At 34.5% G+C, this 26714-nt stretch overlaps 4 protein-coding genes across 7 annotated transcripts in view; 2 read left to right on the top strand and 2 right to left on the bottom strand.

Annotated features, from left to right (window-relative positions):
* Positions 1-5070, bottom strand: part of LOC142979497 (potassium voltage-gated channel protein Shaw-like) — a 277268-nt gene extending 272198 nt beyond the window's left edge. For both annotated transcript variants that reach the window (XM_076124428.1, XM_076124427.1), the window contains exon 1: positions 4897-5070. In XM_076124428.1, the coding sequence (XP_075980543.1) occupies positions 4897-4940 (44 nt within the window). In that variant the 5' untranslated portion in view covers positions 4941-5070. The remainder of the gene's footprint in view (positions 1-4896) is intronic.
* An 8775-nt stretch (positions 5071-13845) lies between these two features.
* On the top strand, positions 13846-18690 carry LOC142979570 (uncharacterized). 2 transcript variants are annotated; one of them, XM_076124574.1, is made up of 4 exons: positions 13846-14087; positions 14629-14717; positions 17388-17573; positions 18558-18690. In XM_076124574.1, exons 1-4 carry the CDS (start codon positions 13985-13987, stop codon positions 18672-18674), a joined length of 495 nt encoding a protein of 164 aa, XP_075980689.1. In that variant the 5' UTR covers positions 13846-13984; the 3' UTR covers positions 18675-18690. The 2 variants fall into 2 exon arrangements, with proteins under 2 accessions (XP_075980689.1, XP_075980690.1); XM_076124575.1 differs by having other exon boundaries at positions 17388-17606; positions 18558-18675.
* Positions 18691-18720: 30 nt separating this feature from the next.
* On the bottom strand, positions 18721-26276 carry LOC142979569 (serine protease inhibitor swm-1-like). Of its 2 annotated transcripts, none has more exons than XM_076124573.1 (4): positions 25370-26276; positions 20415-20591; positions 19803-19988; positions 18721-19338 (listed from the first exon to the last, which is right to left on the bottom strand). In XM_076124573.1, the coding sequence occupies exons 1-4, from the start codon at positions 25434-25436 to the stop codon at positions 19103-19105; spliced, it is 666 nt and encodes a 221-aa protein (XP_075980688.1). In that variant the 5' UTR covers positions 25437-26276; the 3' UTR covers positions 18721-19102. The 2 variants fall into 2 exon arrangements, with proteins under 2 accessions (XP_075980688.1, XP_075980686.1); XM_076124571.1 differs by lacking the exon at positions 25370-26276 and adding an exon at positions 21127-21315.
* Positions 22197-24980, top strand: LOC142979571 (uncharacterized). The gene is made up of 3 exons (XM_076124576.1): positions 22197-22335; positions 22909-23050; positions 24820-24980. Exons 1-3 carry the CDS (start codon positions 22263-22265, stop codon positions 24944-24946), a joined length of 342 nt encoding a protein of 113 aa, XP_075980691.1. The 5' UTR covers positions 22197-22262; the 3' UTR covers positions 24947-24980.
* Positions 26277-26714: the final 438 nt, after the last annotated feature.

The raw sequence follows: 26714 nt of genomic DNA on the forward strand, positions 1-26714 counted from the left end.
TAAAAAATGCTATTGAATAAATAATCTACCGCTAAATGTATTCAGAATCCGGGCATAAGAGAGGAATTTGAGAAAATTCATCCCGAAGGGGGTGAAATTCCTCAGTCTGATGGTCCTCAAAAATATTCAGAACTGAAAATGTCTCTGCGATCGACGCCATTTACTAAAACATAGTGAAAAGAGCCACAAAAGTAAATAACAGCAGTTATATATTCAAATTGGTGTAACGAAACAAAATGGCCGCTGAAATATACAAGTTGTAAACTAGAATACAGAATTTACATAAAAGTATTTTAACTTTGCCTAGCTTTGGTCACAGAAATGCTGGGTAGAGCTATGAGCAAAATATATGCACAGCTTCCTTGCAAGTTCATGCAACTACATCTATATTAATACAAACAATATTTCATCTCCTATTTAGTGATTAATATTATCTATCTCTATGCAACATTTTATTTTTCTTCTTATCTTCTTATCGTATGGTTAGTAGTCAACCTAGTGTCAAAGTTGTTCAAGCCGCCCGAAGGCTTTTGACGTGGCTTAACGACTGGTATCTTAATTGGCAACCACCGGGACCGACTTTTTACGTGCCTTTCGAAGCACGGAGACGCCCAGTTCAAATACCACTATGCGGTCACCCATCTATCGAATGATCGCGCCAAGGTTTGCCTAACCCACAGATCGTTTACCGATTGGTGAACGCAACTGGCTATTGGCGCCTCAAAATGTTATTTTATTAAAATCAGTCTATGTCATAGATCAATCAGACTATAAGCGAACTAACAGATTTTCGGAATAATAATATTAAGTAAAAAACAACAAACTAAGTATGGACTTATAGAAATTACTAAAGAGTAAGATAGTACTTTGCCCGACCCGGGACCCGAGCCCTGGACCTCATGATCAGTAGGCGGTTACACTAACGACCGTGCCACAAAGGCACTCTATACATTTAATTACCATATTCACTATTTATCATTGAAAATATAAAATTACTGTACCAAATTTAAACAACACATTTTCATTTACATATGACAATGTTTGATAAACACCCGGTACTTCAATTGCAAATATAATATTGATCAACAACTAACTTTGTTTGTACAAATGCTGACGGTTTGCAAACAAACAAATTTTGTTGATGTTTATTATGCATTGTAGGAACAATGAAAGTATTTGTAAATGAATATTGATTATTGCAGATTCGATTTCCAAGTTAGGTTAAATGCTTTTGTGTATCGCAAGGTTATTTAATTATTGATACAGTAAATAAAATGGAACTATTCTAATTATTTCTTTAGAATTTAATTTCTGTACAGTACTAGGGAAATATTTTTTTTAACCCATAACTGTCCCACTGCTGGGCAAGAGTCTTCTCCAGAACAAGTAAGAGGTTAGGCCTTGAGTCAAACACGCTGGTTAAGTACGGATTGGGGACATTCCATACCTTCAAAACAAACAAATTTTAGGCATGTAAAATTTCACCACAATGTTTAACTTCACCGTTAAAGCAAGTCATAATTAATTCTAATTCACACATAACTTCCAAAAGTCATCGGGTTTGAACCTTCGACCACTTGCGTGAGAGGTGCTAACTTAAACCACTCGGCTATCACTGCTATATCTTAACTCGTCTTGTTTTTATTTTTTACCTTTCTCGCAGCGGCTTGCAGCAATATTCACACATACAAAGTTATCTGACGCATACTACTAATCAAATGAAGATTAAACTATCTCAAGCAATATGACATGAACACATACACTTATATACTAACTATATACAAAGACAATGTTCAAACTATGAGATTAGTTTGCTCTAATCTGATGAGCTTCCATGCGAATCCTAAACTAACAAGTTTGACAAACTACCGCTGTAGGGGTAGCAGATTCGATTCTCGTGTCCGTTTTATCTTAATGCAAACAGATTTAGAAGGATTTCATGCTAATTTCACCGACATTACATGCCTGAATTGGGTCTTTAGCATGCTAATTGTTACTAAGATACAACGCAGCAGTCTTTAAGGTAACATTTTGTTAATTATTATGTAATATGTTAACGTTAATTAAGTCCCAAATGAGAATGCAGAGATAATATATGGAATGCACCCGTATTTCGCCAATTTTAATGTTAGTCCCATGTAGTAGGCAACTATTGCCATATATCATTAAAGTGGAGACTTTATTAAACTCCAGGCTATTATTGAAAACATCCCAACACCAATAAGAATAATATTATAATCAACAGTACATTACCCAATCGGTGAATCAAACCCGAGACCTCGTGATTAGCAGTCGGTTACTACACAGAAGCAGTCGAAGTTAAAATAATATGTAAAATTTTAAATAGCATTCAAATTTAACATGTAGCCATGACCAAACCAGTAAAATCAAAATCAAATCATTTATTCATTTAGGTCAAATATTGACACTTATGATAGTCGTTACAATTACTGCATCTACCACTAGCTCGGAAAGGGGGTAGAGCCTTATGAGAAAAGCTAGCTAGAAACTCACGGCCACTCTTTTCAATCGCCAAAAGTTTTTTAATGTGGTTGAAACAATAATAATTGTAACATGATTAATATAACAATGTAAAAATACATGCAATATATAAAATATCTAGTTCTAAAACGCAGTAAAAACGTCCCATATAATAAAGTATTTGTACAAAGTTATTCTTTAGATTAAACGCGTAAACGTCAGTAGCTGGGGAGCGATAAATAAGATGGAAGCCTTGAAAACTTATTACACAGCTTCCTTCACATTTAGTGTATTTAATTAGGTATTATTTATTTATTGGTATAAAGATTTTAAAGTATAGGTACAATGGTGTCTTTTACGCTACATCTTTTTGTATGTCTGTCTGTTTGTTTCCAAAAAACACAAAAACTGCTGATCAGATTTTCATGCCGGTTTCATCAATAGATAGAAAGAGGGTTTCTGTAAAATTTTTAATGCTTAGGTTATTTGAGTGTAACCCAGGCAAAGCCAAAGAGGACTGCTAGTTAAGAACAATTCTAAAGTCGTGATAACTTGCAATATCTTTAGATAACTCACACGGAGTCATCTGAATTCGAACTAAGCTGAACTTATACTATGCTATACTATACTATACTATAAACATCATTAAAAATATATAGGTACGAGTATAACAATACCCTGCCTAACTACTAATATAATATACTATAATATACAGCAATCGATGCTAATTTCACTATTCTTCAAAAACTTTCCAATACATTTTATACCAGTCTTTGTATTTTGGCGTCGAAACGAAGCTCAAACTGGCACAAAGCCGTAAGCTGCAACATCGACTCAAAGTGACGGTGAATTATTTATGTACAGCTCATTTGAACATGAGCTATAGTTCTAAAATGGACTATAATAAGTGATATTAGAAGTAGACCTTACTATATAGCGTATGGAAAAAGTGGGCATTAAAATTTGGAGAATGAAATATTCTTGAAAATTATCATACTCAAGGTCTAAGCCCTTCTTCGTTCAGGAGACCCTTGCCCAGCAGTGGGACAGCAACGGGTTATAAAAAACATGGCCAGATTACTTGTGAATTGACGATTTCTACCCTTGGTTTTTTACTGTCAAAACTTATTTGAAAATGAAACGTGCACTTGAACTGCGTTGGTAAATTATAGCTTTTTTATATAGAAAACACTAGGTAATTGAAAAACCAAACATATAATTTTATCAAATAATGTTTTTTTCACACAATATAATCATATTTTGAAATTTAAAAAAAGCGAACAGAACCTGATTAATAGCTTCAACAAATATTATAACATCAAAACTGTTTAACTCTAGAATCTGTCTATAAATCAATAAAACATCTCCAATCGCTTTTTAACCTAAAAATTCTAGAAGCATTTGACCAAAAAATGAAATGGCAAATCGAACAATAGGAACGTCCGAATCACAACACTACAATAGAAAATATTTTCCGATTCACAAAAAACGTTCATATCGAGGACTTTGATGAAATTCTACCCACAGATTCATTTCGAGAAAGAAAATGCAGGCTATCATGCATTAGTATATTGTTTTGGCCTATATTGGTAATTTATGCACAAGAATATATACCATATAAAACATATTTTAATAAAACTTAACTAAATTAATATGTATGTAATATAGATAGATAAGCAAATATTATACTATAATAATCTATATTGTGGTAGTAATCATTTTTCAGCTTATGTTTCAATAAATAGATCATGTTCCACTGTTTAAGTGACAATTAAATATAGGTGAATAATTATCGAAAAACTACCCACATTTTTGCATTTGTACGTTGACTTTTATCGTTGTCCTATTGTACTTGGTCTACGATTACAAGATAAATATGTGTTACAGCAAGATTATTTATAGCTCTCTTCATTGGGAATGAATAATACTAACTATTTATCTTTTCTAAGTGATGGTCAACTCAATCATTGATGTTTAGCCATGTTTAATTAAATTTGGCCTAATATTGGTAATAGTATTAATAACATTTGACCTAAATTAATAAAATATTTCATTCTATTTTGCTGATTTGCAGTTCCTGAGTTATAGAGGTTTCCTGTTTTTCATGTTCAGAAAAGATTTATACAGTTCATGTTATGAAATCAGCAGTCTAGTAAAAATTGATCATATTTATCTGGCTTTAAAAATATACCTAACCTTTGAAATTTATCCGTATTTATAAACCCACTGATTCAAGGAAAACGAAAATGTTTTTTTTGCGAAAGACAATTGAAAATACAGCTCAGTATTCACATTTAGTTTAGTATATTTTTCGTATAACTGAAATTTCATTCGGAATTAAATAATCAACCGTAAATAAACGAACATTTATGCCATAATCATCTCAAAAACATCTAAAAAAACAATAACACCAACCTGATACCGCCAACGTTCAAAATGATACGATTCTCCCCATCCATTCCTGTTATATACACACTATTATATACATTTGAAAACACAGCACAAACATTTAATCACTAAGAAAATGACACTGCACACACACGGACTGTACGCGAAATGTACGCGAATGCGGGACACGTTCGTCCCCGACCGCGGTACTATTGCCACTGGGAGATGAAGAGGGTGACTTAGGGAGGAAGCTACCCCACCTGTAGCCGGCACGCACTGCAGTTACCCCTTTTGCGCCTTTCAAGTTTATGATAGAGCGCTTTTAGCGGTTTTTCATTCATTTTCATAGTGTTTTTCAAATGATTTTTTTAGTGGATAGTTTTGCTTGGTGTTGCGGTTTTGTAGTTATGTGTTCTACGGAAAAAGTTGCAACAAATTTATACACAATTGTACAAATGACGATATGTGAATAGCGATTTTAAAAGGTAAATAATGTTATATGATTTCGATCAAACATTATTACCCCAAACCATACGATAAGAAGATTATTTAATTTTACTTTCGCTAACTGGGCGTTGCGACCATTCAGTGCACAGATATTAACCAATTTCCTAAATATAATTGTATCATAAAGTAAATACAACTTCACCCGTTTACGTCCCGCTACTGGACAATGGTCGCCTCTCGGAATAAGAAGTTCGCTCGACCTTCAGACCGTCATGCTGGCCAAATGCGGGTTGGGGATTAGGTTGCATGCCCTCAAAAAATGTGTGAAACAATTTCAAGGCATACAAGGTTTCATCACGATGTTTCCTTCACCGTTATAACAAGTAAAACAAAATATAGTCGAATTGAGAACCTCCTCCTTTTTAAGAAGGTTGGTTAAAAATATACACATTTAAAACTACTTTTTATTACACAATTTTCCAACCATACACCCTTGCACAATAGCAAATACTACTGAAGTATTCCATCTTTCTATTTACTCGTCAGTAGGTCAGAGTTAATTAACTGAAATAAATAAAGAGTGAGTCTTAATTATGACATTTTTCTTGGTCGACTGTTTTTTCAAGGGTTTTCTAGTGGGTGTTGTGAAGTGTTTTTTGCCAAGTTGAACTCTCGCGTCTCGCGCTAGTTTCAGAGAGGTTTTTTTTTGTTTTTATGTTTATATGACTGCTTAAATGTTTTAAAATTTTAAATTTAATAAATGTTTGATAGAATGAATTGGGTGATGGTACAAGGATTATGTGCCATTTATTTTAAAACGGAAAGCTCCAATGAAAACTTCAGTAAAAAATTCCATAGAATATCTTCTATCGTCAATCGTCTACACTATTTTATAAATAAACGACTAAACCGGCTGACTTAAAATTTTGCTCTGGGAAAGGTTAGTCTCCTTTATCTATACCAATATTATCTATACTAATATTCTAAAGCTGAAGAGTTTGTTTGTTTGTTTGAACGCGCTAATCTCAGGAACTACTGGTCCGATTTGAAAAAAATCTTTCAGTATTAGATAGCCCATTTATCGAGGAAGGCTATAGGCTATATAACATCACGCTACGACCATTATTAGCGGAGTAGCAACTAAAAATGTTACAAAAACGGGGAAAGTTATGACCCCACTCTCTTCGGTGACGCAAGCGAAGTTGTGCGGGTCAGCTAGAAATTCCATAAAACATCTATCGTCAACCGTCTACACTATTATAAATAAAAGACTAAACCGGCTTTAAATTTTGCTCAGGAAAGAGTTAGCCTCCTTTATTTAAAAAATAAATCCATTGGCGAAGCCATTGTCAAAGCAAGCGAAATTTAAATAAAAAGCTGCTTATTATTAAAGATATTTTATATTCTTCAATAATTCATTTTTAATCAAAGAACTCCAACAACATATTAATAGATGGTAATATATATTTAATAATAAAATACGATATGCTTTAGATAATTACTGCTACAAGTGAACTTGCAAAGTAAAGTTTAATTAATCCATGCATGAAGGTTAATTAGTTTGGAGTCATTTAATTGCTATGTAATATTATATTAATATAAAATATATTTCATTAAAATGGCTTTGAGAAGAATTAATTTACGTTGTCTTATCTTTCGAGATAGAGAAGAATAATCTCCATTTCGACAATAAATATTTGATATAGGTATAATACGTATGTATAACCGGTGGTCCTGTATGACAAGATGTATGGATGTGAATGAGGCAAGGGAAGTTTGTAAGGATCGTACCAAGTGGCGTTCTTTGGTCTCTATCTATCTATCCCTATTGCAATAAATAGGCGTGATATTATTTTTGTGTATATATTACTTATGACAATTTTTTTTATAAGGTGAAGGCCGAATTATGATAAGTAAGTTAAAAAATAAAGTTTACTGCTTAGAATTCGTATTTCAAAACTCCATTTTTGATTTCCAATATGCCGATCAAATTCTGATTGGACGAGATATTATTATGATTGAGATCCTTTTCTGTTGTCTTAGCATAAAAGCTAATAGCATTTCAAAGAAACTATAAAGAAGTTATTTACAGATTCTCTTAAAATTAAAATATTTAAAATGTCATATCTCCCTACAAAACATTTGAGCATAAACTGGTAAAAACCTCACAAAGAATCCGTCCCCTCCATAACGGTTATTTTTAATTAAAAACTTAGACCTCAAAAGTATTGTTTTAAATAGGACCTGGATTTTCTAAAGTGTTTCCAAAATTCTTGGGTCTATGTGAATAATTGTAGGTAGATTGAAAAAGTTTAGAACTTGGCTCGTTTTTTACTATTTTCACTCTTGACACCAGAGATATTGTAAAAACTAGATACCGCAGGCCACAGTATGCAAAATTTGAAAAAAATATATCTGACTGTGTTTACTTTTTGTTTTGAACAACTTTTTAAGTTTGCAGTTAGAGAATCGAGGCTTTAACCGACTTCAAAAAAACGTGCACGTTCTCAATTCGATGCAATTATTTTTTAGAGACATGATCATAACCTAACGGATGTCTTCATGCTTAACTGCCAGGGTTGGGACAATTTATTATGAGAAATTCGTTTTAGCACTATTTTGGTCTGATCCGGGATTTGAACCACTACACTATCGCTCTGCTAACAACGTTTCGATTTCATTGACATAGTGGTACGCTGGCAAGTATGTTCTTTAGTTAGTTTGCGCTATCTAGTCTTACTTAATATCTGTGTTTCACACTATAAAAGTTAGGATTGAATTGCAAAGTTTCAAATACTTTGATAGAAATGTTTCTGAGTTATTATTATTTAGATTACACTTTATTTTAATGTATTCTCTAATTGTTTTTAGTTTGCTAAAGCTTTTAAAATTGATATTTTAATAAAGTAGAAGAGTATTATGGTTTGTATTTGTATACTTACTGGAACGCTTGTGAACAAAAAATATGTCATTTAATTTAATTTTACTTCTTCTTACAGATTTGTAACTAATTTGCATGACTTGGGTTTTGAAATTCAGACCGAATTGTAGCGAAATTAGTTAGTTTTTTATGTATCTGCTTACAATCAAGCATTAAATATTGATGCAAGGTAGAAATACCCGTTATAAGAGTTACAAACAAGACAAAACCATTGCGCTATAGTTACTGTCAAAAACCTTTTGCAAATTTGATATTTCCACACATATTTTCATCACACATTTTCAGTTTCCATTAGACATAACAATACCTCATTTATATGAAGTCAACCCTTCATTGTTACCCCAAAGGTTAATATGAACCTATAATAATGTGAATTTAACTGATTCCCCTGATTTCAGGAATTAATGAGATCGTCAGCAGGTGAAGGGTTTACTGAAATTCTGAAGGGACGAAGATTTTTGTTTAGATATTACGTTTGTGCGAATGTAATTATTTTTTATTACGGTTAGGGTTTTAGGTATAAAATGTGTTTTGGAATTTTTGTGTACGGATTAAAAAATGCTTTGTTTATGTCTTCTACACTGACCTATAAAAAAATGATTCCTTTTTACGAGGAAAAAATAAAATTAATTTAGGAAATTATCAAAGTATGAAACAATTTATGAACTAAATAACATGAGTCATTTGATATTATTACTTATCAAATTTTTCTCTGAATTTTAATTTATAATTTTATAGTCTCGTTCTCGTTTATGTGTTACTGGCTTTATACAAACATACAAATTACAGAAAATTATTAAACAGAGAACTGTTGTAATCCCCTTATTTCGATCCGTGCAGTAATCAAACCTGTTACACATTAATTCAATTTAATTCTCATATTTGTTATAAACATTACTAACCTCTTCTAATTCAATCTCTCTTCATTCAAATTTCCATTCACCTAACTCCATCAATCTTGCGTACATTCACGCTAAGTCGAAAGGGTTTAAGCAGTGAAACTTGTCCGCATTAATTAATCAAACGACAATTTAATACATAGGTATTAGGACAGGTTTACACGAAAGCCCAGGACTAAGTCTTCATTTAAATATGTTGAACTAGGCTTCTGCTCGCGTCTTTGCTCGTATAAAAATATTTCCTGCGATAAAAAAGTGTTAAAATTCTATTGTTTCATTAAAGTTTTAGTTTTTTTGTCTTTTAAGTTTCATCCAATTTCGTTTGGTAGTAGGAAAGGTGGTTAGTAGGAAAGAGACATCCAAACATACAGACTTTCGTATGAAACATATTATAAAGTATGATAAATTATATTAAATTGTAAGTATAAAATTAAATTAGATAGATCTCAATTACAAAGTTACAACCCCTATTTCAACCATATAAGGGTTGAAGTAGAAAAATCAGTAGTCTTTTTATATTTATACCTTCACAGCAATGACAATAGATGCGTAGGTGTATTTTACACACCTCTACTTACAACGCCGGGTGACAGGCGTGATGTCATAGTCCGAAGGTGTAGGTAGACCTTTATGAAATGCATCCACGTTTTACCGTAATAGAATTTCTATGAAATAGGTGGTGACCATATACCTTGGTTACTATTGTTGAAAACTTGAAACATTCTTAAAGAAATAAGAAAATCCATTTCAAAATTTGGTCAACTTATGAACAAACCCCAGGGTTTGATTCATAAGTCGACCAAATTCTTATTTCAGGTAAGTTAGTTAATTGAGAACAGTTTTAAAGAAATTGAAAAACTTATTAGCAATTTGATTAACTAAAGAATCGAACCAAGACCTCTTGATCTGCAGCCGTACATAACTCCGACCACAAAAGTAATCAACTATCATTATGCAAAATCTAATTTGAATGTATTTTATCTAAATTTAATATCAACATAAAATTACTAACTATATCATCTACCTCATGAAAATAAAACAATGATTAGCCAAAACTGAAATTAACAAGTTAAGTAGACCAGTTCATACATAACACTAAAGAAATATTATGACAAGTTCGCGCTTGACGAGGGTTGAACACACCCCCGGCGAGGGGTTGAACCCAGTAATTTTTCATTAACACTGAAAACTGCATGTTTTTCCTACTGTAGTTGATTTTTTGAGGAAAAAGAGGGTGTTTAGGTAATTAAAGGGGTGATTTGAGTTCACTTTTTGGGGTTGATGGCGCTTCTGATGGAAATGTGGTGTTAGATATAAATCTGTAATATGTAGGGGATATTTTCAAATGAAATAAATACCTATTACTGTTTCTCTGCTGGGAGAGGTTTCCTCATGGCTTTTATGTTTTTAGTCTAGTATAATTTTTTAGAGGCTCTTTATCTAGCTGTTTCTATGGGCAAGATAAGTAGTGTAAGCATCCACAAATCTTGAATTCTCGGGTTTGATTTCCAAGTCGAGAAAACTACGGTACTATTTGGTTTTTCAATTTCCTAGCTTGGTGTTTGGTTACGTCAGTTACGTGCCTAGTATGCGTTTGGCTCCTATAACATAGGATCTATAAAATAGGTGTAATTTGATATGTCTCTGCTTTCCCCTTCGAGCATAACGAGCATGAATTTTAACAAAATAAAGTTCTTTAGGCGACGTTGTGAGACAAATGGTATAGTTTAGCCTGCTTCCCCTCATAATTTATAGCCGTGATGTTATCATTTTATCACGTGCACATATTTTGTTATGACGCCTTACTCCTGTTGGAATTTGAAGGATTAACTACAAAAATAAATCAATTTATCTGACATTGTCAAGATTATAGATAATCCTGTACATCTTATTTGCATACGAAAATGAGATTATTGTAAATACAGAAGCAAAAACATCAATGGCATGATAATATTGATGACGTCATGCGCGACGCAGTCATTTCGAATATTCAATGGACAACATGGTGTTACAATTGTTGAAGTTCAGACTCTACTCGTACGCTCTGACCCCCGGTTTCTGAGGTGCATTTAACGGTAGTTTATCTTTTCAATAGCATTTGAACTCATGTAAAAAAACGCTATTGAGTAGATAAACTACCGCTAAATGTATTCAGAAACCGGGCAAGAGACAGCTCAAATAAATATATCTATAGAGTATCCCCGCTAAGGTTGCTTAACCCAATGTTCGTTTACCCACCTGCTATCGCAAGAAACTATGAGCGCCTAAAAGTAACCCTAGTTCAGATAACCACTTCGCTACGAACACGAGGGTTACAGGGTGGATTGGGAACGCTGCATTCTTTCAATCCTTACTACTATCGACTATCACCAGATACCTATCGAAATTTTTTGTGTGAAAACCCGAACAGCGCCCCTAACGGGCGTTGTAGGAAGTAATTGTTAAACTAATTGTCAAGCACTCTACATTCGGTACTACGAATGCAGAGAATCGCGTTTCAGATGACTGTGTATGAATCGTCAAAAAATATCGTTTGAGATAATATTATATTTACAATTGTAGCGTGTTCATGAAGCAGTTAAAATATAGGTTAAACCGATACGTTTGCAAAGATAACAGTTTGTTTCTGTTACGAAATAAGTTTTTTCAATGTTGCATCTGAAGTTTATCGGAATTGATAAGAGATAAGATGATTCTAACGTTTATATTGTACATATATCTTTCACTTTTAAGTCAGTCAGTATGTTTGTGGAATCCCATTTAATAAACCACTGCGCCACGGGTAACGAATTAGATTGCTTCAGACAACATCATGTGAAATGAAATAATATTTCATACAATATTTAATAATAAAACCCATTACTATCCCACTGCTGGGCAAGGGTCTCCTCCCGTGATGATGGAGGGGTTAGGCCTTGAGTGCACCACGCCGGTCAACTGCGGGTTGAGATTCTGCATTCCTTTAAAGAACTGTTTTTAAAAAACTCTGAGGCATGTAATATTTAAGTCTGTGTAATTTTTTTTGTACGTTTAAAAAGTTATCCGCGATACAAAACCTTTATATACATTAAAAGTTATATGCATTAAAGTTAGAATGATGCATCATGGACGTATAACCTCCTATAATTTTGTAATTAACTAGTGATCCATACTTATGTATATCTTGCAGACTCATATACAAGGATTTAAACCTGAAATTATTTTTTTTTTTTTTTAAAGACAAATACTGTTGAAAACTCCATCTCGTAGAGTATTAGTTTATACAAGTTTTCATATATCCTATAAAAAACTTTGAGTCTTATTATTGTTCCTTAAATACATATGTATTGTGCAGACTATTTGCCAGGTATACAGTTAGCAAGCAATAGTTTTAGATAATTGATAAAGCCCATTATACTTATACAGATTGCATAATCGTGAGGTACTTAGTTATAACCCGAAACTTGTATGCTAATTATTACATTCCAATTTTTATTTCAGTAAACTTACTCAGAAAGCATTTAATTAGCTAACCAACTGTCTGTCTGATTATCACATCTTAACTCTTTTTACATTTATAACATAACTACTTAATTTATAAAAGCGAATGGCGTTATTCTCAGTCTTAGGGCCTGATTTCTATTTGTTATTTATGCAACTGAATGTATTTAAGATTTATTTAGACAAATACATGAGGTGGACTTAATAGCATAGGCATTCTCAACTAATAACTAGGGTTAAGTCAGTCGGCAAACTGTTTGCCTAGTCCTAACCCATCCTTATCGAGTGTTAACTAATAAACTAAGGCATTATCGCGTTCCCACTCCATATATCGTAAAAGTTTAAACTCCGCCGCCATTTTCTCGAACATTCTCAAAACTTCGAGGAAAAAATAATAAACTGAAATGAGAGTTCATGAAAGTAATAAGATAAATTACTTTTCAGGATAAAAGGATTTTGTTTGGTGTTTTGTTATTGTGGAGAGTTGGTAAAAGGATAGTTAGGCAGAAATGTACGGAGTTTGATTCCTGAGTCAGGCAAGGACCTTTTTTCATGTCTTATAAGTTTATAATAAAAATAAATTTAACCCATTACTGTCCCACTGCTGGGCAAGGGTCTCCTCCCGTAATGAGGGAGGGGTTAGGCCTTGAGTCCACCACGCTGGCCAAGTGCGGGTTGGGGACTTTCCATGCCCTCAATAAATGTATTAAACAAATTTTAGGCATGCAAGGTTTCCTCACGATGTTTTCCTTCACCGTTGGAGCATGTGATAATTATTTCTAATGCACACATAACTTCGAAAAGTCATAATTTATAATTTTTATATTTTTTTCTAATAAGTTTATAATTTTTATAATTTTTTCTTCGCTACTTTACTCAAAACCACTCAGATGACATTTTTTAATAGACTTCAAAATAATGCTCTACCGAGAAATCAAATCCGAAGCTATATTACATCTTCCTGACTCATTATAATTTTTGATTCGACAAAGAAGTGTAAAAACCAATATCAAAAAGTGCATAATAAGTAACTTTCGCAATGAAACTATCTGAAACATAATTACCAAGCAACGCCAGGTGATATACTAGTCTTCAAATACTGTATAACCCAACACCCAATATCAAATTTAAGATGAAAGAAATACTTTATCTATTGATAAACAAGATAAACTGTCCTCCGGCTGAAATGATTCAGTAGTCAAAAATTTATCGACCGCAGTTGATCAGTAGTTAAGTGTTTAACCAAACTTGTGACTTATTGATCAAATTTGTGGCTTAATTGATCAAATCCGTGGCTTATTTGACCAAAATTGTGGCTCGTTGATCAAAGTTGTTGTTGTTTGAAAATATGTTGCAAAATTGGTTGTTCTTGTTGTTGGCTGTTGGTATGGTGTGGAGTTACCCACGTTTGTTTGAAACCAAGAGTTTTAAGGTTGGAATTGAATATGAACGTAAGTGTTATGTACTATTAATTAAAATATCTATGGAATGTCCGTGTCAAGGTTGCTAACCCACTTGTGTACGAACCCTAATAGATTTGTATGGTGGTAGTCGCTTGACGGTTTCAATCGATGAGTATCGGAGATTTTACGTAGCCTTGTGTACAAAGGGCCTTACTTTATACCGTTATCTAATCGACGTACTAAAGGACCTTTTAAATTAACAGAGCAAGTAGGTAGTACAAGAGTTTTTGAAACGTATTTTGCCCAAAAACTTCTAGAAATATCGAATAACTACAACTTTTTGGGGTCATTATCGTGAAATAGTAACTGAAATATAATAACACTACATTATTCCTCTGTGCAACGTAAAATAGTGAATAACGCTACCGATGACAATACATATTTGGATTCAATTCTCAAATTCAAAAGTCCAAAGAAAATTTTTCGCTTTTGATACAAAAGCGAAAAATTCACGATATAACGATCCACGAAACATCATAATGACATTTTCAATATTAAAAAACGAATATATTGACAATATTATTTTCAGATTCCTTACCAATGAAGGGTGGCTCAGACAGGTACCGCCACAGGAACAACTATGATCCTTTCTTCGTCACAATCACTGCTAAAGCAAGGGTTTGTATATTTTACATTTACTATCACTTACACTTTTTACACACTGAATTCTAGAGGAGAGGGCTTTGCTCAGCGGTGTAACACAGAAATAGGCTAGATATAAAAAAAAAAACACTCACTATTTTTAAGCACGAATAGCACATTGATAGCCCACAATAACTTAATGTCTCACATTTTTACATCTTAACTCTCAAAATATCATTTATTTTGTGAACTTCGTACAAAGTACAGATAAAATTATAGTGCAACAAGTCTTAAACGCGATTGAAAAAAGATTATAATACCTTATTTGTTTATCCGATGTTTCGATCGAATTACATCGACCGTTGTCACGGGCTAACTGATGTAGCTGCTAAGCGTCGACTCCTTGTGACGCGAGTTTTTACACCTACCCTCATTTTATCTTCATTTGTTTTACATTTTTGTTTGAAATTTTAATGAGACAGTTTGTTCTACAGTGTACTCAGTGAATAATAAACAAGCGAGTTCGTAGATTTGTAGTTATTGTTATTAATTGTCACTGAACCGATTATGATTGAATTTAGGACATGAATCGATACTTGACAGCTAAAACTAACGATTGAAACATCATAACAATTCTAAATCATATTTTTTTAGGTAGCTAAATGAAAGTTAAGCTAGCTAAGTATTAAATTTTGAAAGAGGCGTTTTCATTAGATATATTAATTTAAACAAATATTATGTTTTCTTACGATGACGCGTGAGCCTGTTATAAGTAGGTGTTAAATATGACGTCATATTTCAATCAACCCTACACAATACAGCCCTCAATAATCACAACAGTCAGGTGATAAAGGGCCATAATTAAAACGTGGAACAAAGAAGTGTCGTACCCTGTATTGTGCTTTTGGTGCGCGTTTTATTACAACGCCATCTATTGATCAATGTTGGTACTATGATGTCACTTTTTTTTTTTTGATATACTAATTTTTAGTTTACTATAGGTAAAATTGTTTTGTAGAGTAATATTAAAGTTTGAAATTTATTTATTTATTACCACCTTACACTAAGGCCCAGCGCAGACAGACCGGAATAATCCTCGCGCGGTCTCGAGCATTTTCTTTACGGCTCGCGGATGCTCGAGCATGCTCGCGACTGCTCGAGCCTGCGCGAGGAAAACTTTCTAGGTTACCATTCTTCTTTAAACAGGCCAGTTTTCGTGAAAATTCGTCAACGATGGTAGACTGGGCCATGATTATAATTGCTCTTTTGACTGAAGAAGAATAAAAATGACGTTCTCTCTCTTTAGGCCCAGCGCAGACCAAGAGGAGCGCAGCGGAGAGGATTTTTTTTACGCACTTGAAAATCAACTTTAAATTAATTAAAATAAAGTGCATAATTGCTTGAACCTGACAAAAAAGGCTCGCGCGTCCTCGAGGATGCGCGGGTATCCCCGCGCATACTCGAGGACGCGCGAGCATCGTACGAAAAATTTCAATGTTGTTACTGAGTTTAAAGAGAGAGAACGTCATTTTTATTCTTCTTTAGTCAAAAGAGCAATTATAATCATGGCCCAGTCTACCATCGTTGACGAATTTTCACGAAAACTGGCCTGTTTAATGAAGAATGGTAACCTAGAAAGTTTTCCTCGCGCAGGCTCGAGCAGTCGCGAGCATGCTCGAGCATCCGCGAGCCGTAAAGAAAATGCTCGAGACCGCGCGAGGATTATTCCGGTCTGTCTGCGCTGGGCCTTAAACTCAGTAACAACATTGAAATTTTTCGTACGATGCTCGCGCGTCCTCGAGTATGCGCGGGGATACCCGCGCATCCTCGAGGACGCGCGAGCATTTTTTGTCAGGTTCAAGCAATTATGCACTTTATTTTAATTGATTTTAAGTTGATTTTCAAGTGCGTTAAAAAAGTCCTCTCCGCTGCGCTCCTCTTTGTCTGCGCTGACCCTAAGGCCCAGCGCAGACAGACCGGAATAATCCTCGCGCGGTCTCGAGCATTTTCTTTACGGCTCGCGGATGCTCGAGCATGCTCGCGACTGCTCGAGCCTGCGCGAGGAAAACTTTCTAGGTTACCATTCTTCATTAAACAGGCCAGTTTTCGTGAAAATTCGTCAACGATGGTAGGCTGGGCCATGATTATAATTGTTCTTTTGACTGAAGAAGAATAAAAATGACGTTCTCTCTCTTTAAACTCAGTAACAACATTGAAATTTTTCGTACGATGCTCGCGCGTCCTCGAGGATGCGCGGGGATACCCGCGCATCCTCGAGGACGCGCGAGCATTTTTTGTCATGTTCAAGCAATTATGCACTTTATTTTAATTAATTTAAAGTTGATTTTCAAGTGCGTTAAAAAAATCCTCTCCGCTGCGCTCCTCTTGGTCTGCGCTGACCCTAACAGTATCGAAATGCCAAATGCCTTATGTAGATAGTAATAATATTATCTGTATCCTCAATTTTACATAAGTATTGAAATATTTAACGCGTCTGCAGAGCTGTAACAGTTGTTCACTTGACTTCGCTAGTATTGGTTCTTTTTACCATTTATTTAACAAAAGTCTTAAAAAATAAAAAAATGTCTTAAAAAAAGCCATTGCATGTTTAATAAACCCCATTACCATATACCAGCGTAAATTTATTATTCCTAAAACTCTCGCCAAAGAGAAAAAAAACTATAAATCCAAAATTCTAAATTTCAGGCAGGCTACGTAATAACCTACATGGAAGTCACAGGGACGATCGACGCGGGCGGCGAGCTGGACTTCCACCTGGTCCGAGGGTCCACCGGCTCCACCACCATGACCTTCCAACTGGTCTCCAACCACAGCGACTTCCTCTCATACTCTTACTTGACATACGGCATCAAGGAAGATGAGTACAAAAAGGTGATTTCTGTCACGCAACCTGGCTTTTTTTAGGTTAGTAGATGATAAGGGTTTAGGGGTTTGATTTAGGGGATGATTTGAGTTCTGAGTTAAAGTATATTATTTGAATAGATACTGTAGCTGTGGTGGATTTTTGAGACTAGCTGTGATAAAGAATTATTTTACAATCAATTAATAAAAGTCTCTTTTCAAATGGTAGAATAGATATTACATTCAGTTTTTGTAGTTTTACCATCACAAGTGTCAAGATTTGAACGAAACTGAATGTGAAATAGGTACGTATTTTATTTAATTAGAATTTACAATATACGTCTAACGTCCCACAAGAAGACTTGTGACGTGTTTCTTTTAACTATCGCTGTAATTTATTTTAATAAAGAAATGTTATCTCAGCGAATTGTACAAGGACTCTTTTTAAAATAATATCAAATTCACGTCTTGTTAAAAAAGCGACTGAGAATAAACTCGAGAATATCTTAACTTACGAAATTACTCAGTTTATTTTTCATTCCCCAGCGGCTAAACCTAGTTACGCCTCCAAATAAAAGAAAATTAAATGTTTATTACGAAGGCAACTTAATTCAATGTACTTGTAAACCTCTGCTCTAAGTCTGTACAGACGACAGCCATTAGATTAGCAATTCAGATTTTTTCACGCGAAAATCTAGGCAAATGTAAATTAAAGTAAGATTAGATTAAATTCAGAAAGCCTATAGGATACAAACTTATGTTGAGAACAGCGCCATCTGGTGTTATGCAAACATACTACATGCAATGGATGAACCCATCGTACTGAACTAGTGTGTAACAATGTGACTAGTTAAAGCAGTGCCGCTTTATGTCAAGAGATGGCGCTATTATCAAACTTTATTCCCCCTATATTTTCATGAACTTGACATTATTTGATTTTTGCATGAGATATCAAATTGATTGTATTTATTTATTATTGGCCATGTTGATTAATTGTTTTTAATATTGTTACAGCTCGCGAATATAATAACGCTGCCAATGACAAACACGGGCAACACGCTACAGAATAATGGAGTTGCGATAATTGCTATTTTATTTTCATTGGTAACAGTATTGTTAAAATGCGTTTAATATTTTTGTAAGGTTTTATATTAATTAGTTTATCTATAGTTATGTTTTAATGTGTACAAAATAAAGTATTTACCTTTCATGTCATTGTTACGCTAAGAAATTTGAATAAAAATGTTTTTGTTGCTAAAAACTAAATTTAATTCCTATATATTATTTCTACACTAAATACATTACATTACTTACATTTAACAGTATTTTATAATTACTACAACAGGGCCTGCAGGCGGACAATATAGGTATTAGGTATGTAAATTATGATCTACTGTTTAATTTTATCGAAATCTAAATATTATTGTATGAGTACTTCTTATTCGTTACATTAATTAACAATAAAATCAACAGAACATCAACACTACACTATATGTATGTATATCTAGCTCCGAGACTACAACCACCACAAAACTAATACAATCAACGCTAATAAAAAACTACAATGTCAATAGTTTGTTAATAGCATTCAAATACTTAGTCAGAGCGCCGGTTTCTGTGTAGTTCCCGCATTTGTCGACAGTAACACAGTCGCCGGTGGCACTGCGCAACAGACCTGGTGCGCATACGCATCCCCCTGTGCAGATTTTAGTACAAATCGGTTCTGGATCTGCGCAGGAAGGCTCACAGGCTGCGTTGCAAATGTCGTATTCTTCGTTTTTGTTCAGACATTTTTCTGTAAATGTTTTTGAATGTAATTTGTTATTGTATTCATTTGCTTTCATTCAGGGTCATATGGTTCTTACCACAGGCTTCTTATGACTATTACAGCCTCTTATCTATGCTCAACAAATATGCAATGGTAAAATATTTCAATTTAAGACCCTGCCAAATTTAAAAAAACATGAGCTGAAAGTAGAATTTTCTTTTGTCTTTTGTGTCGCGGGGACTTTTACAAACATACCAATAACGGATACAGATACAGACCCGAAACAGCTATTTCTGGATCGCACAAACATTTGTTCTGTGTGGGAATCGAACACACACCGATGCATTAGTGACCACCCTAACTACTGCACCACAAAGATCGTGAAAATTACTTCGTGTACTAAAAAATCTGACCAAATTACTGTATGACGACTGTTAACCAGTTTTCAACTAGTAACTTTTATTCTGAATCTAAAATAAACAGCTACTTACCAACAGGACACTGGTCTAACGTCACACACTTATCATTAACCGTGTCTCGTACATATCCAGACTTGCAGAAGCATCCCATACTGCAAGCTAACCCACAGATTAGGGGTTCAGGCTGCTTGCAAGTCAAAGGGCAAGCTGTGCCGCAAGCCAGGAATTCTTCGTTTGGACCGCAGATAGAGTCCTTGCCTGAAAAAAATATGATACATTTTTGTTTGTTGAAATTTCATGTTTCATACTTTAGTGAATGTCTCGAGATTGATATAAGAATATTATTATTTAACACGGAGAAATCCATCCGGGGTATTTTTATCCGAGATGATAAATATTAATAAAGTTTTAAAAATATATTATTATCTGCAAATTGTTCCGAGCAAATCTTAAATTAAATGTTATCATTATCATCAAATTAAAGACCGTACTTAGATTCTATTACATAAAGATCAGATTTTAACTTAAAAGACAAAAGCCGTAATAGGTACCACTACAGTATCTCACATAATATGCGTCAGTGGTAGAAATAAAAAACATAAATCTGCCCCAAACTGACTAAAAAGATCAAACAAGATAATTCCTAAAAACATCATCTAAAGCATTATAAAACAATAATCTTACCATAGAAGCACTGTTGAGAAGGCACACACGTATCGTTCTCATTCCTCAAGAAGCCAGCCTTACAGAAGCAGCCTTCATAGCACTCCTCATCACACAGCACCTGTTCCTCTGGAGCTGAACAGTTGAACGCACACGACGACCCGCAGAGTAAATACTCTTCGTTGGGAGGACATTCCTCTGAAAAGAAAGATTGACTGATTTAACATAAAAGTTAAGGTAGCAGTTTTGTGAGTGGTAGGTACTACTAATTTCTTAGGTGGTTAAATTTGCCCTAGTTTCCGGCCAAATTTAAAAAACGCGTAGAGTCTATTTTATTCATTCTGAGATGTATACAACTGATCATAATTCCTCTTTCATGCGTTAGAGCCATGGGCGAAGGAAAAATGCAATCCTAGTGTCTGATGTTTTTTTAATTTCGTGTGTGATCTTTTTTTTTATTTTTAGATCTCATTTGGTGGCGACACGGCTAAATCGCCGCAGCAAAGACTCGCTACATTACGTTTTAACTATCTTCACTATTTCTTATTTAAAGAAATTAAAAATAAATGCTGCTATTTCTTCTGGCGGCAACAAAACTAAATAAGGAAGTAAGTTTTTAGTCCTTGAAAAAATATAGAGGTAATATTTCCACTTCATAGATCTTATCGTATTTTTATTCAAATTCACTCGTGCAGCAAGTAATTTCAGATCTAAATAATATTTTATACTCTACCTTTACCGGTAAAATAAAGTAAATTAAAAACAAACTCGTTGGAGGTTTCCAATTCGTTTAATTTAAAACAACAAGTGAAAAACCGTAGCGTATCGGAACGGAAGCAATTTTCCATCGTTTCCTATAAACTGTTTATCGGTTTTTTCTTTTCTATCGACTAATTAGAAGTACGGCTCATTTCACACCTCAGCAATTACGTTTAAATGAAATTGAATTGAACGTTAAGCCAGTTTGTGAACGATCTGTGGGGTAAGCGACCTTTGGAGTGGCTGGGCTGTAGATGGGTGATCAAGGACCTATATTACAGCATTTTACTTCAAAATAATTGATCAGGCATTTGTCTCTAATCTCACCCGATGGTAAGTGACCTATATCTATCCAAGAGTAGCCGATTTACGGCAGTTGTAGGCGTTTGGGCTACTGAGTGTTTAAACGCACCAGACAAAACCCAGAACTATTTACATGCCGCTGTTTCAGGTATTCAATAAGAGAATGGTTACTAGCTGGTTGGAGTTAGACCGATTTATGAGCTAAAGACATTATTCAAACTTAGTTTGACTAACGGTGAAAGAAAATATCAATACGCAAGCTTGCATGCCTGAATGTTGTTTAGCATGGTTCTTGAAGGAATGTTAAGTCCCCAGCCCACACTTAGCTTAGCTAACGTGGTGGACTTAGGGCCAAACCGCTCCCTCTTAACGGGAGGAAACACTTGCCTAGCAGTAGGGCAGTAATGGGTTAAAGTTTAGTTTTACTTGGGTCTACTGCCGAACGCCTAGGTTTGATTCCAGGCCATAAATAAATAAATAAATAAAAAAAAAATGGCTCACCTAAGTGACTTTAAAATAAAATACAAACATACATACAAAAAAATCACGCTTTCTTCCCACAGGGGTAGGCAGAGACCAAAGAACTACTTAACTAAAGTATTAAGTAATTTGATTTTAAATATCATTTGTCAGCATATTGTTCACTAATTAATCAATTGTAAGTATCAAAACTTGATAAGTAAGTAATTTATTTTTGATATCGAACAACACAATAATTTTCTGCTTTTCATGATAGCGACACTGTTTGTGAAAATCCAATTAACTTTGAACTTCAGTGAAGCAAATAAGTGGTTAAAATTGTTCGCTATGGATTGCAGATTGTTATTTTTTTATACTTTCCTTTTATATTTTGTGAAAATAATTAGATGTGTGACGTTGAGTAAGTATATTTTAAGCTCTTTTATTTTTACTGTACATAAAACAAGCCGGTATTAGACTCTTTAACAAAATATTTCATCTATCAATTTCATAAACTCAAGCTAAGACCTAACTTTTTCCTCGTTCGGGACCTTTACCCAGCATTGGGACAGTCGTAGGATGATAAAAAAAGTTTTAAGTTTGCCTTAAACGTATACTTTAAAAGAGAACGCAGAGGGCCCAGAACTAACGAGCAACCAACAACGCGAACCATTTTTTGAACCTGTGATTTAGATGGTAGTATAAATTGGCACCTCCAACACAAGTGGTTGATGGTTAGAACCCACCAATGACTTTTCTAAGTTATGTTCGTATTAACATGCCCTCCGAAGTATAAGGACGCCCAGTTCAAATACCACTACCTATGCGGTCACCCATCTATGAAACGACCGCGCCAACGGTTGCTTAAGTCACAGATCGTTTACCGACCGGTGAGCACAACTGGCTATGGGCGTGCTAATTTAAAAATCTTAATGATGATAGCGCCTTGCACTGTGCACTATCGACGAATGAAAGGTAATAAATACAATTTCAGAGAAAGAATGTCCAGGCGGTGAGGTGCACAAGTCGTGTGCTTTTCGCACAGAGTACACTTGTTGGACGAGCAGGGATCGCGTGCAGAGGGTCCAGGATATACCGAGGAGACTGTCACACTGTCAGTCCGGATGTTATTGCAAGTAAGACTTGGTTGTTTGTTTGTCGTATGGTTAGTGGGCAACCTAGTGTCAAAGTTGTCCAAGCCACCCGAAGGCCTTTGACGTGGCTTAACGACTGTTATCTTAGTAGACAACAACCGGGACCGACATTTTACGTGCCCTCCGAGCACGAAGACGCCCAGCTAGAATACCACTATGTGGTTACCCATCTATAGAATGACTGCGCCAAGGGTTGCTTAACCCACAGATCGTTTACCGACCGGTGACCGCAACGCGCCTCAAGACTTGGTATAATTAATTATAAAATGTAACTTAACAAAAACAAAACGAAATCTTGGGTACCGCGTGATTGTAGATGCTTACGCATTAGTACGTTTTAAAAGCCAAAACATAGAGCCATGTACAGCGAACAAAACAAAAAATCTATCTTGTATTGTATATCATGACTACAAACCATATTTGTGAACATTTTAAGCAAACAGGACATGACTAATGAATCTTTCGTTTTATTTATAACGTAAAATTAACCTTAACAATGATAATGACCTTCTTGTTACTGCGATTAGTCAAACTAGGTTACATTGTAACAGTTGTTTATACAAGACTACCTCACGCATATGTTAATGACTTAATATGGATTTGGGATAACCCTGGAGCTAAAATCTTAGTAAACAAAGACTAAAATTGATACTTTATTCGAATTTCTAAACTATTTTGGCCATGGTTCCACTTGTGTTTATATTTGAACACTGAAAATTTCAGTGGAAAATTTCAACGTCATCATTCAGTAACTTCGAGGTAACAGTGTAATAATCTGACTGAACGAATTTTACAATAGTTTTTAGGACAACAAAATATCACGCAGCATGAAGATCGTTCAATAAACGAAATAATCTTTTTCAGTCATTAAACGCTAAATATAATGTTTCGTTAGCTCAAAAGATATTAAAAAAATAATTGATTTAAATAGGTCAGAATATTGATATAGCCTGATCATTTTGAAAGTGGTCTCTTACACTATTAAATTTTAAAACGACATTTGTTAAAAACACGAAATATATTATATAACATGTTACAATTAATTGGTAGTATGTTTTGTTTTTGATATTTTTATAACGCGCGTTTCGTGTACGACCGAAATTAATTAATCACGAACTTGTCATGTTTTTATTCAGTTAGACATGTTATGAATGAATAAACAATGTTTTGAATACACGAATATTAATTTTGATTTATTTTGACACGAAATTTTTACATAGTTTTAAAAACCTAAGCTCTATACTACTCTATAGGCAGTTTTCGTATGACCGCTACTACGGCTAGGAGTTCGTCGGTGCGATTCCCACTCGCAAAAAATAATTTGTGCAAACCACTAATAGTTGTTTGGGGTCTGGTTGTACTTTATGTTCGTTGTTTTTATGTTTCTAAAAGTCCCCGCGACACAAGAGCAATTCGAGCGCTGGAGTTGTCTTTTTCAAAGAATAGTGAATTGTTTAGAAAATCTTTTTTAAACCTACTTTTGTGCTTCGGCATGCCCAATTTCATTAAAGCATACATAGGCCACATATTCAAAGTATAAGATGTTGGTGGACTTTCAAACAGACGGAATATTATGCGATTGTTTCACATGAAAAATGCTAATCCAATAAGGATGAAATTTGGTGGAGCGATAGATTGTATTCTACGCAACGTAGTCTTTCCAAGTTCAATGCCGAATCAGTCGCAATTTTTTTTAGCTTATACCCTAGTACCTTTATCTCATTACCTAAACTTTCATGGTAATTTTTCAGGGCTGGTTTAGTACGAGAGTATCCCGCAGGACCCTGTATTGCAGCCGCTGGGTGTCGGGACAGAAAGATAGAAGCCTTCCTCAAGAACCTACCTACTTTTGACGGTTACACCGGTTTTGAAACTTAACTTTTTATGTAGTAAACGAACTATTTTTTTTTTATTTAACAGATTAGATAATTATGACGACCATTCTTTCAGCTAGAGAGTCTATGGGGGGACAATGTATACGACTTGAGATGCCTCAGATTTGATTCCCAGGGAGCAAAGTGTTTTCAAATTATTTCAGAATTTTATTTATAGGAGGTAAGGCTTGCTCCCTACTAGGTACATGAGAATAACAACACTAACGGCGGGCGAAACGAATTAAGAAAAATGACATGAGAAATGGGAACGTCCCCCAAAAATCTATACCGCCAAGACACCTAGCGTAAATCTATAAACACTTAAAATAATATAATTAAAAAATATTCAAAATAATTTACTAAAGAATTGCACAGCGTTCATTAATTAAAATATCCGTTAATAAAATGAAAAATAAAAAATACATACCTTTAGCAATATAAACGCCGGTACTAAACGCAACCAAACAGACAAACGAAAAAGCAAACCCCTGCATTTTGATTTTTACAATTCAAACGTCTATCTACCGTCACGTATTGAAACCGTATGAATTCAAACCAGGGTTGAATACCTGACCTTAGTTAGTTTTTATTTGATCGCTAACTGTGACACCCTTGGAACGCAATGGAGCGTGGGCCTAATTCATGCACTGTAGATTATTCTCGATTATCTTTTTGCTACGGTTTCAATTGTAGTGTCAAACAATAATATTGCTTAATATTGTATTGATTTACGTTACATAATAACGAGTATTTGACACGCAGGTTTGTGGTACGCGCGATTTATGTTTGTGTGTCTGAGTATAGCAGCAGGTCATTGAAAAGAATTCGGAGAATAAAATCAAGAGGCCTAAAAATTGCACCTGGTGGAGACGTAACTTTATTTGTGTGAATATAATTTAGAAAAAAGCGGAAAATAAAAACAAGGAACGTAGAAGTGAAGTGTGCATGACGGAAACGTTACAATGATGGTTTCCTCTCGTTTTATCACTACTCTCCTACTCTGTTTTAGGATTTCCATCTCCCTCATTTCGGGAGGAGAATTTCAGTCAGAACATACATATATAAAATCACGCTTGCAGGTGCAGGCGGAGGTGTATTTCATATTGCCACGTTTCTTCATTAACCTATGTTATTCTTATGTAGGTAATAGGGGGCGAGCCTGTTGCTATTTTACAAGACACGTTGCCGAACTCCGGACTACTATTGAGAAACGTTCCAATATAAATTAGAAAAAATTTACAGTACTTTGTCCGACCATGCAATCAAACCCAAAATCTCATGATCAATAGTCAAATACGCTACCGTCTACGCCACATAGTTACAATAACATACAAAAAAAGGACACACGAATTAATTACCACTAAAGTGTAAACACCAAAACAAAAAGCTACTTAACAGTTAATAGTAAACAAATAAATCTTTGAGGAATTGAATCCGGTACCTGGCGTCGCAAAGTGGTCTATTTGTGTGCCATTTACGTCGTTATAAAGATATATGAAGGCACCGGGCAGTCTACTTGATAGTTATGTGCGGCGCTCCTGATTGGTGATGTTAATGGCTAAATTATTAATGAGGAGAGACTGTTGGTTTCTGCCTACCCCCGTGGAAAAAGGCGTGATTTTATATCTGTATGTAAGAAATGTCTTGAAATTAGTTAGTTTTTTTCTATGAGGTTTGTATGAAGAAGAATATTATTACAGCCGCGCATCTACCTTGGAAGTAGTTAAAAATAATAATTATAATTAGGATTTTTCCGAGATGCAATTGTTACG

This window comes from Anticarsia gemmatalis, chromosome 16 (genome assembly GCF_050436995.1).
Source record: "Anticarsia gemmatalis isolate Benzon Research Colony breed Stoneville strain chromosome 16, ilAntGemm2 primary, whole genome shotgun sequence".
NCBI lineage: Eukaryota > Metazoa > Arthropoda > Insecta > Lepidoptera > Erebidae > Anticarsia > Anticarsia gemmatalis.

Bases quoted from the DNA above. Each gene is read 5' to 3' on its own strand.
- LOC142979570 (XM_076124574.1), top strand. From the start codon at position 13,985: ATGTTGCAAAATTGGTTGTTCTTGTTGTTGGCTGTTGGTATGGTGTGG. The intron at 14,718-17,387 runs GTTTGTATATTT...TCTAAATTTCAG, and splicing joins CAATCACTGCTAAAGCAAGG to GCAGGCTACGTAATAACCTA. The intron at 17,574-18,557 runs GTGATTTCTGTC...ATATTGTTACAG, and splicing joins AGGAAGATGAGTACAAAAAG to CTCGCGAATATAATAACGCT.
- LOC142979569 (XM_076124571.1), bottom strand. From the start codon at position 21,241: ATGGAAAATTGCTTCCGTTCCGATACGCTACGGTTTTTCACTTGTTGT. The intron at 19,989-20,414 runs GTAAGATTATTG...TATTTTTTTCAG, and splicing joins TTCTCAACAGTGCTTCTATG to GCAAGGACTCTATCTGCGGT. The intron at 19,339-19,802 runs GTAAGTAGCTGT...AAACATTTACAG, and splicing joins GTTAGACCAGTGTCCTGTTG to AAAAATGTCTGAACAAAAAC.
- LOC142979571 (XM_076124576.1), top strand. From the start codon at position 22,263: ATGGATTGCAGATTGTTATTTTTTTATACTTTCCTTTTATATTTTGTG. The intron at 22,336-22,908 runs GTAAGTATATTT...ATACAATTTCAG, and splicing joins AATTAGATGTGTGACGTTGA to AGAAAGAATGTCCAGGCGGT. The intron at 23,051-24,819 runs GTAAGACTTGGT...GTAATTTTTCAG, and splicing joins CAGTCCGGATGTTATTGCAA to GGCTGGTTTAGTACGAGAGT.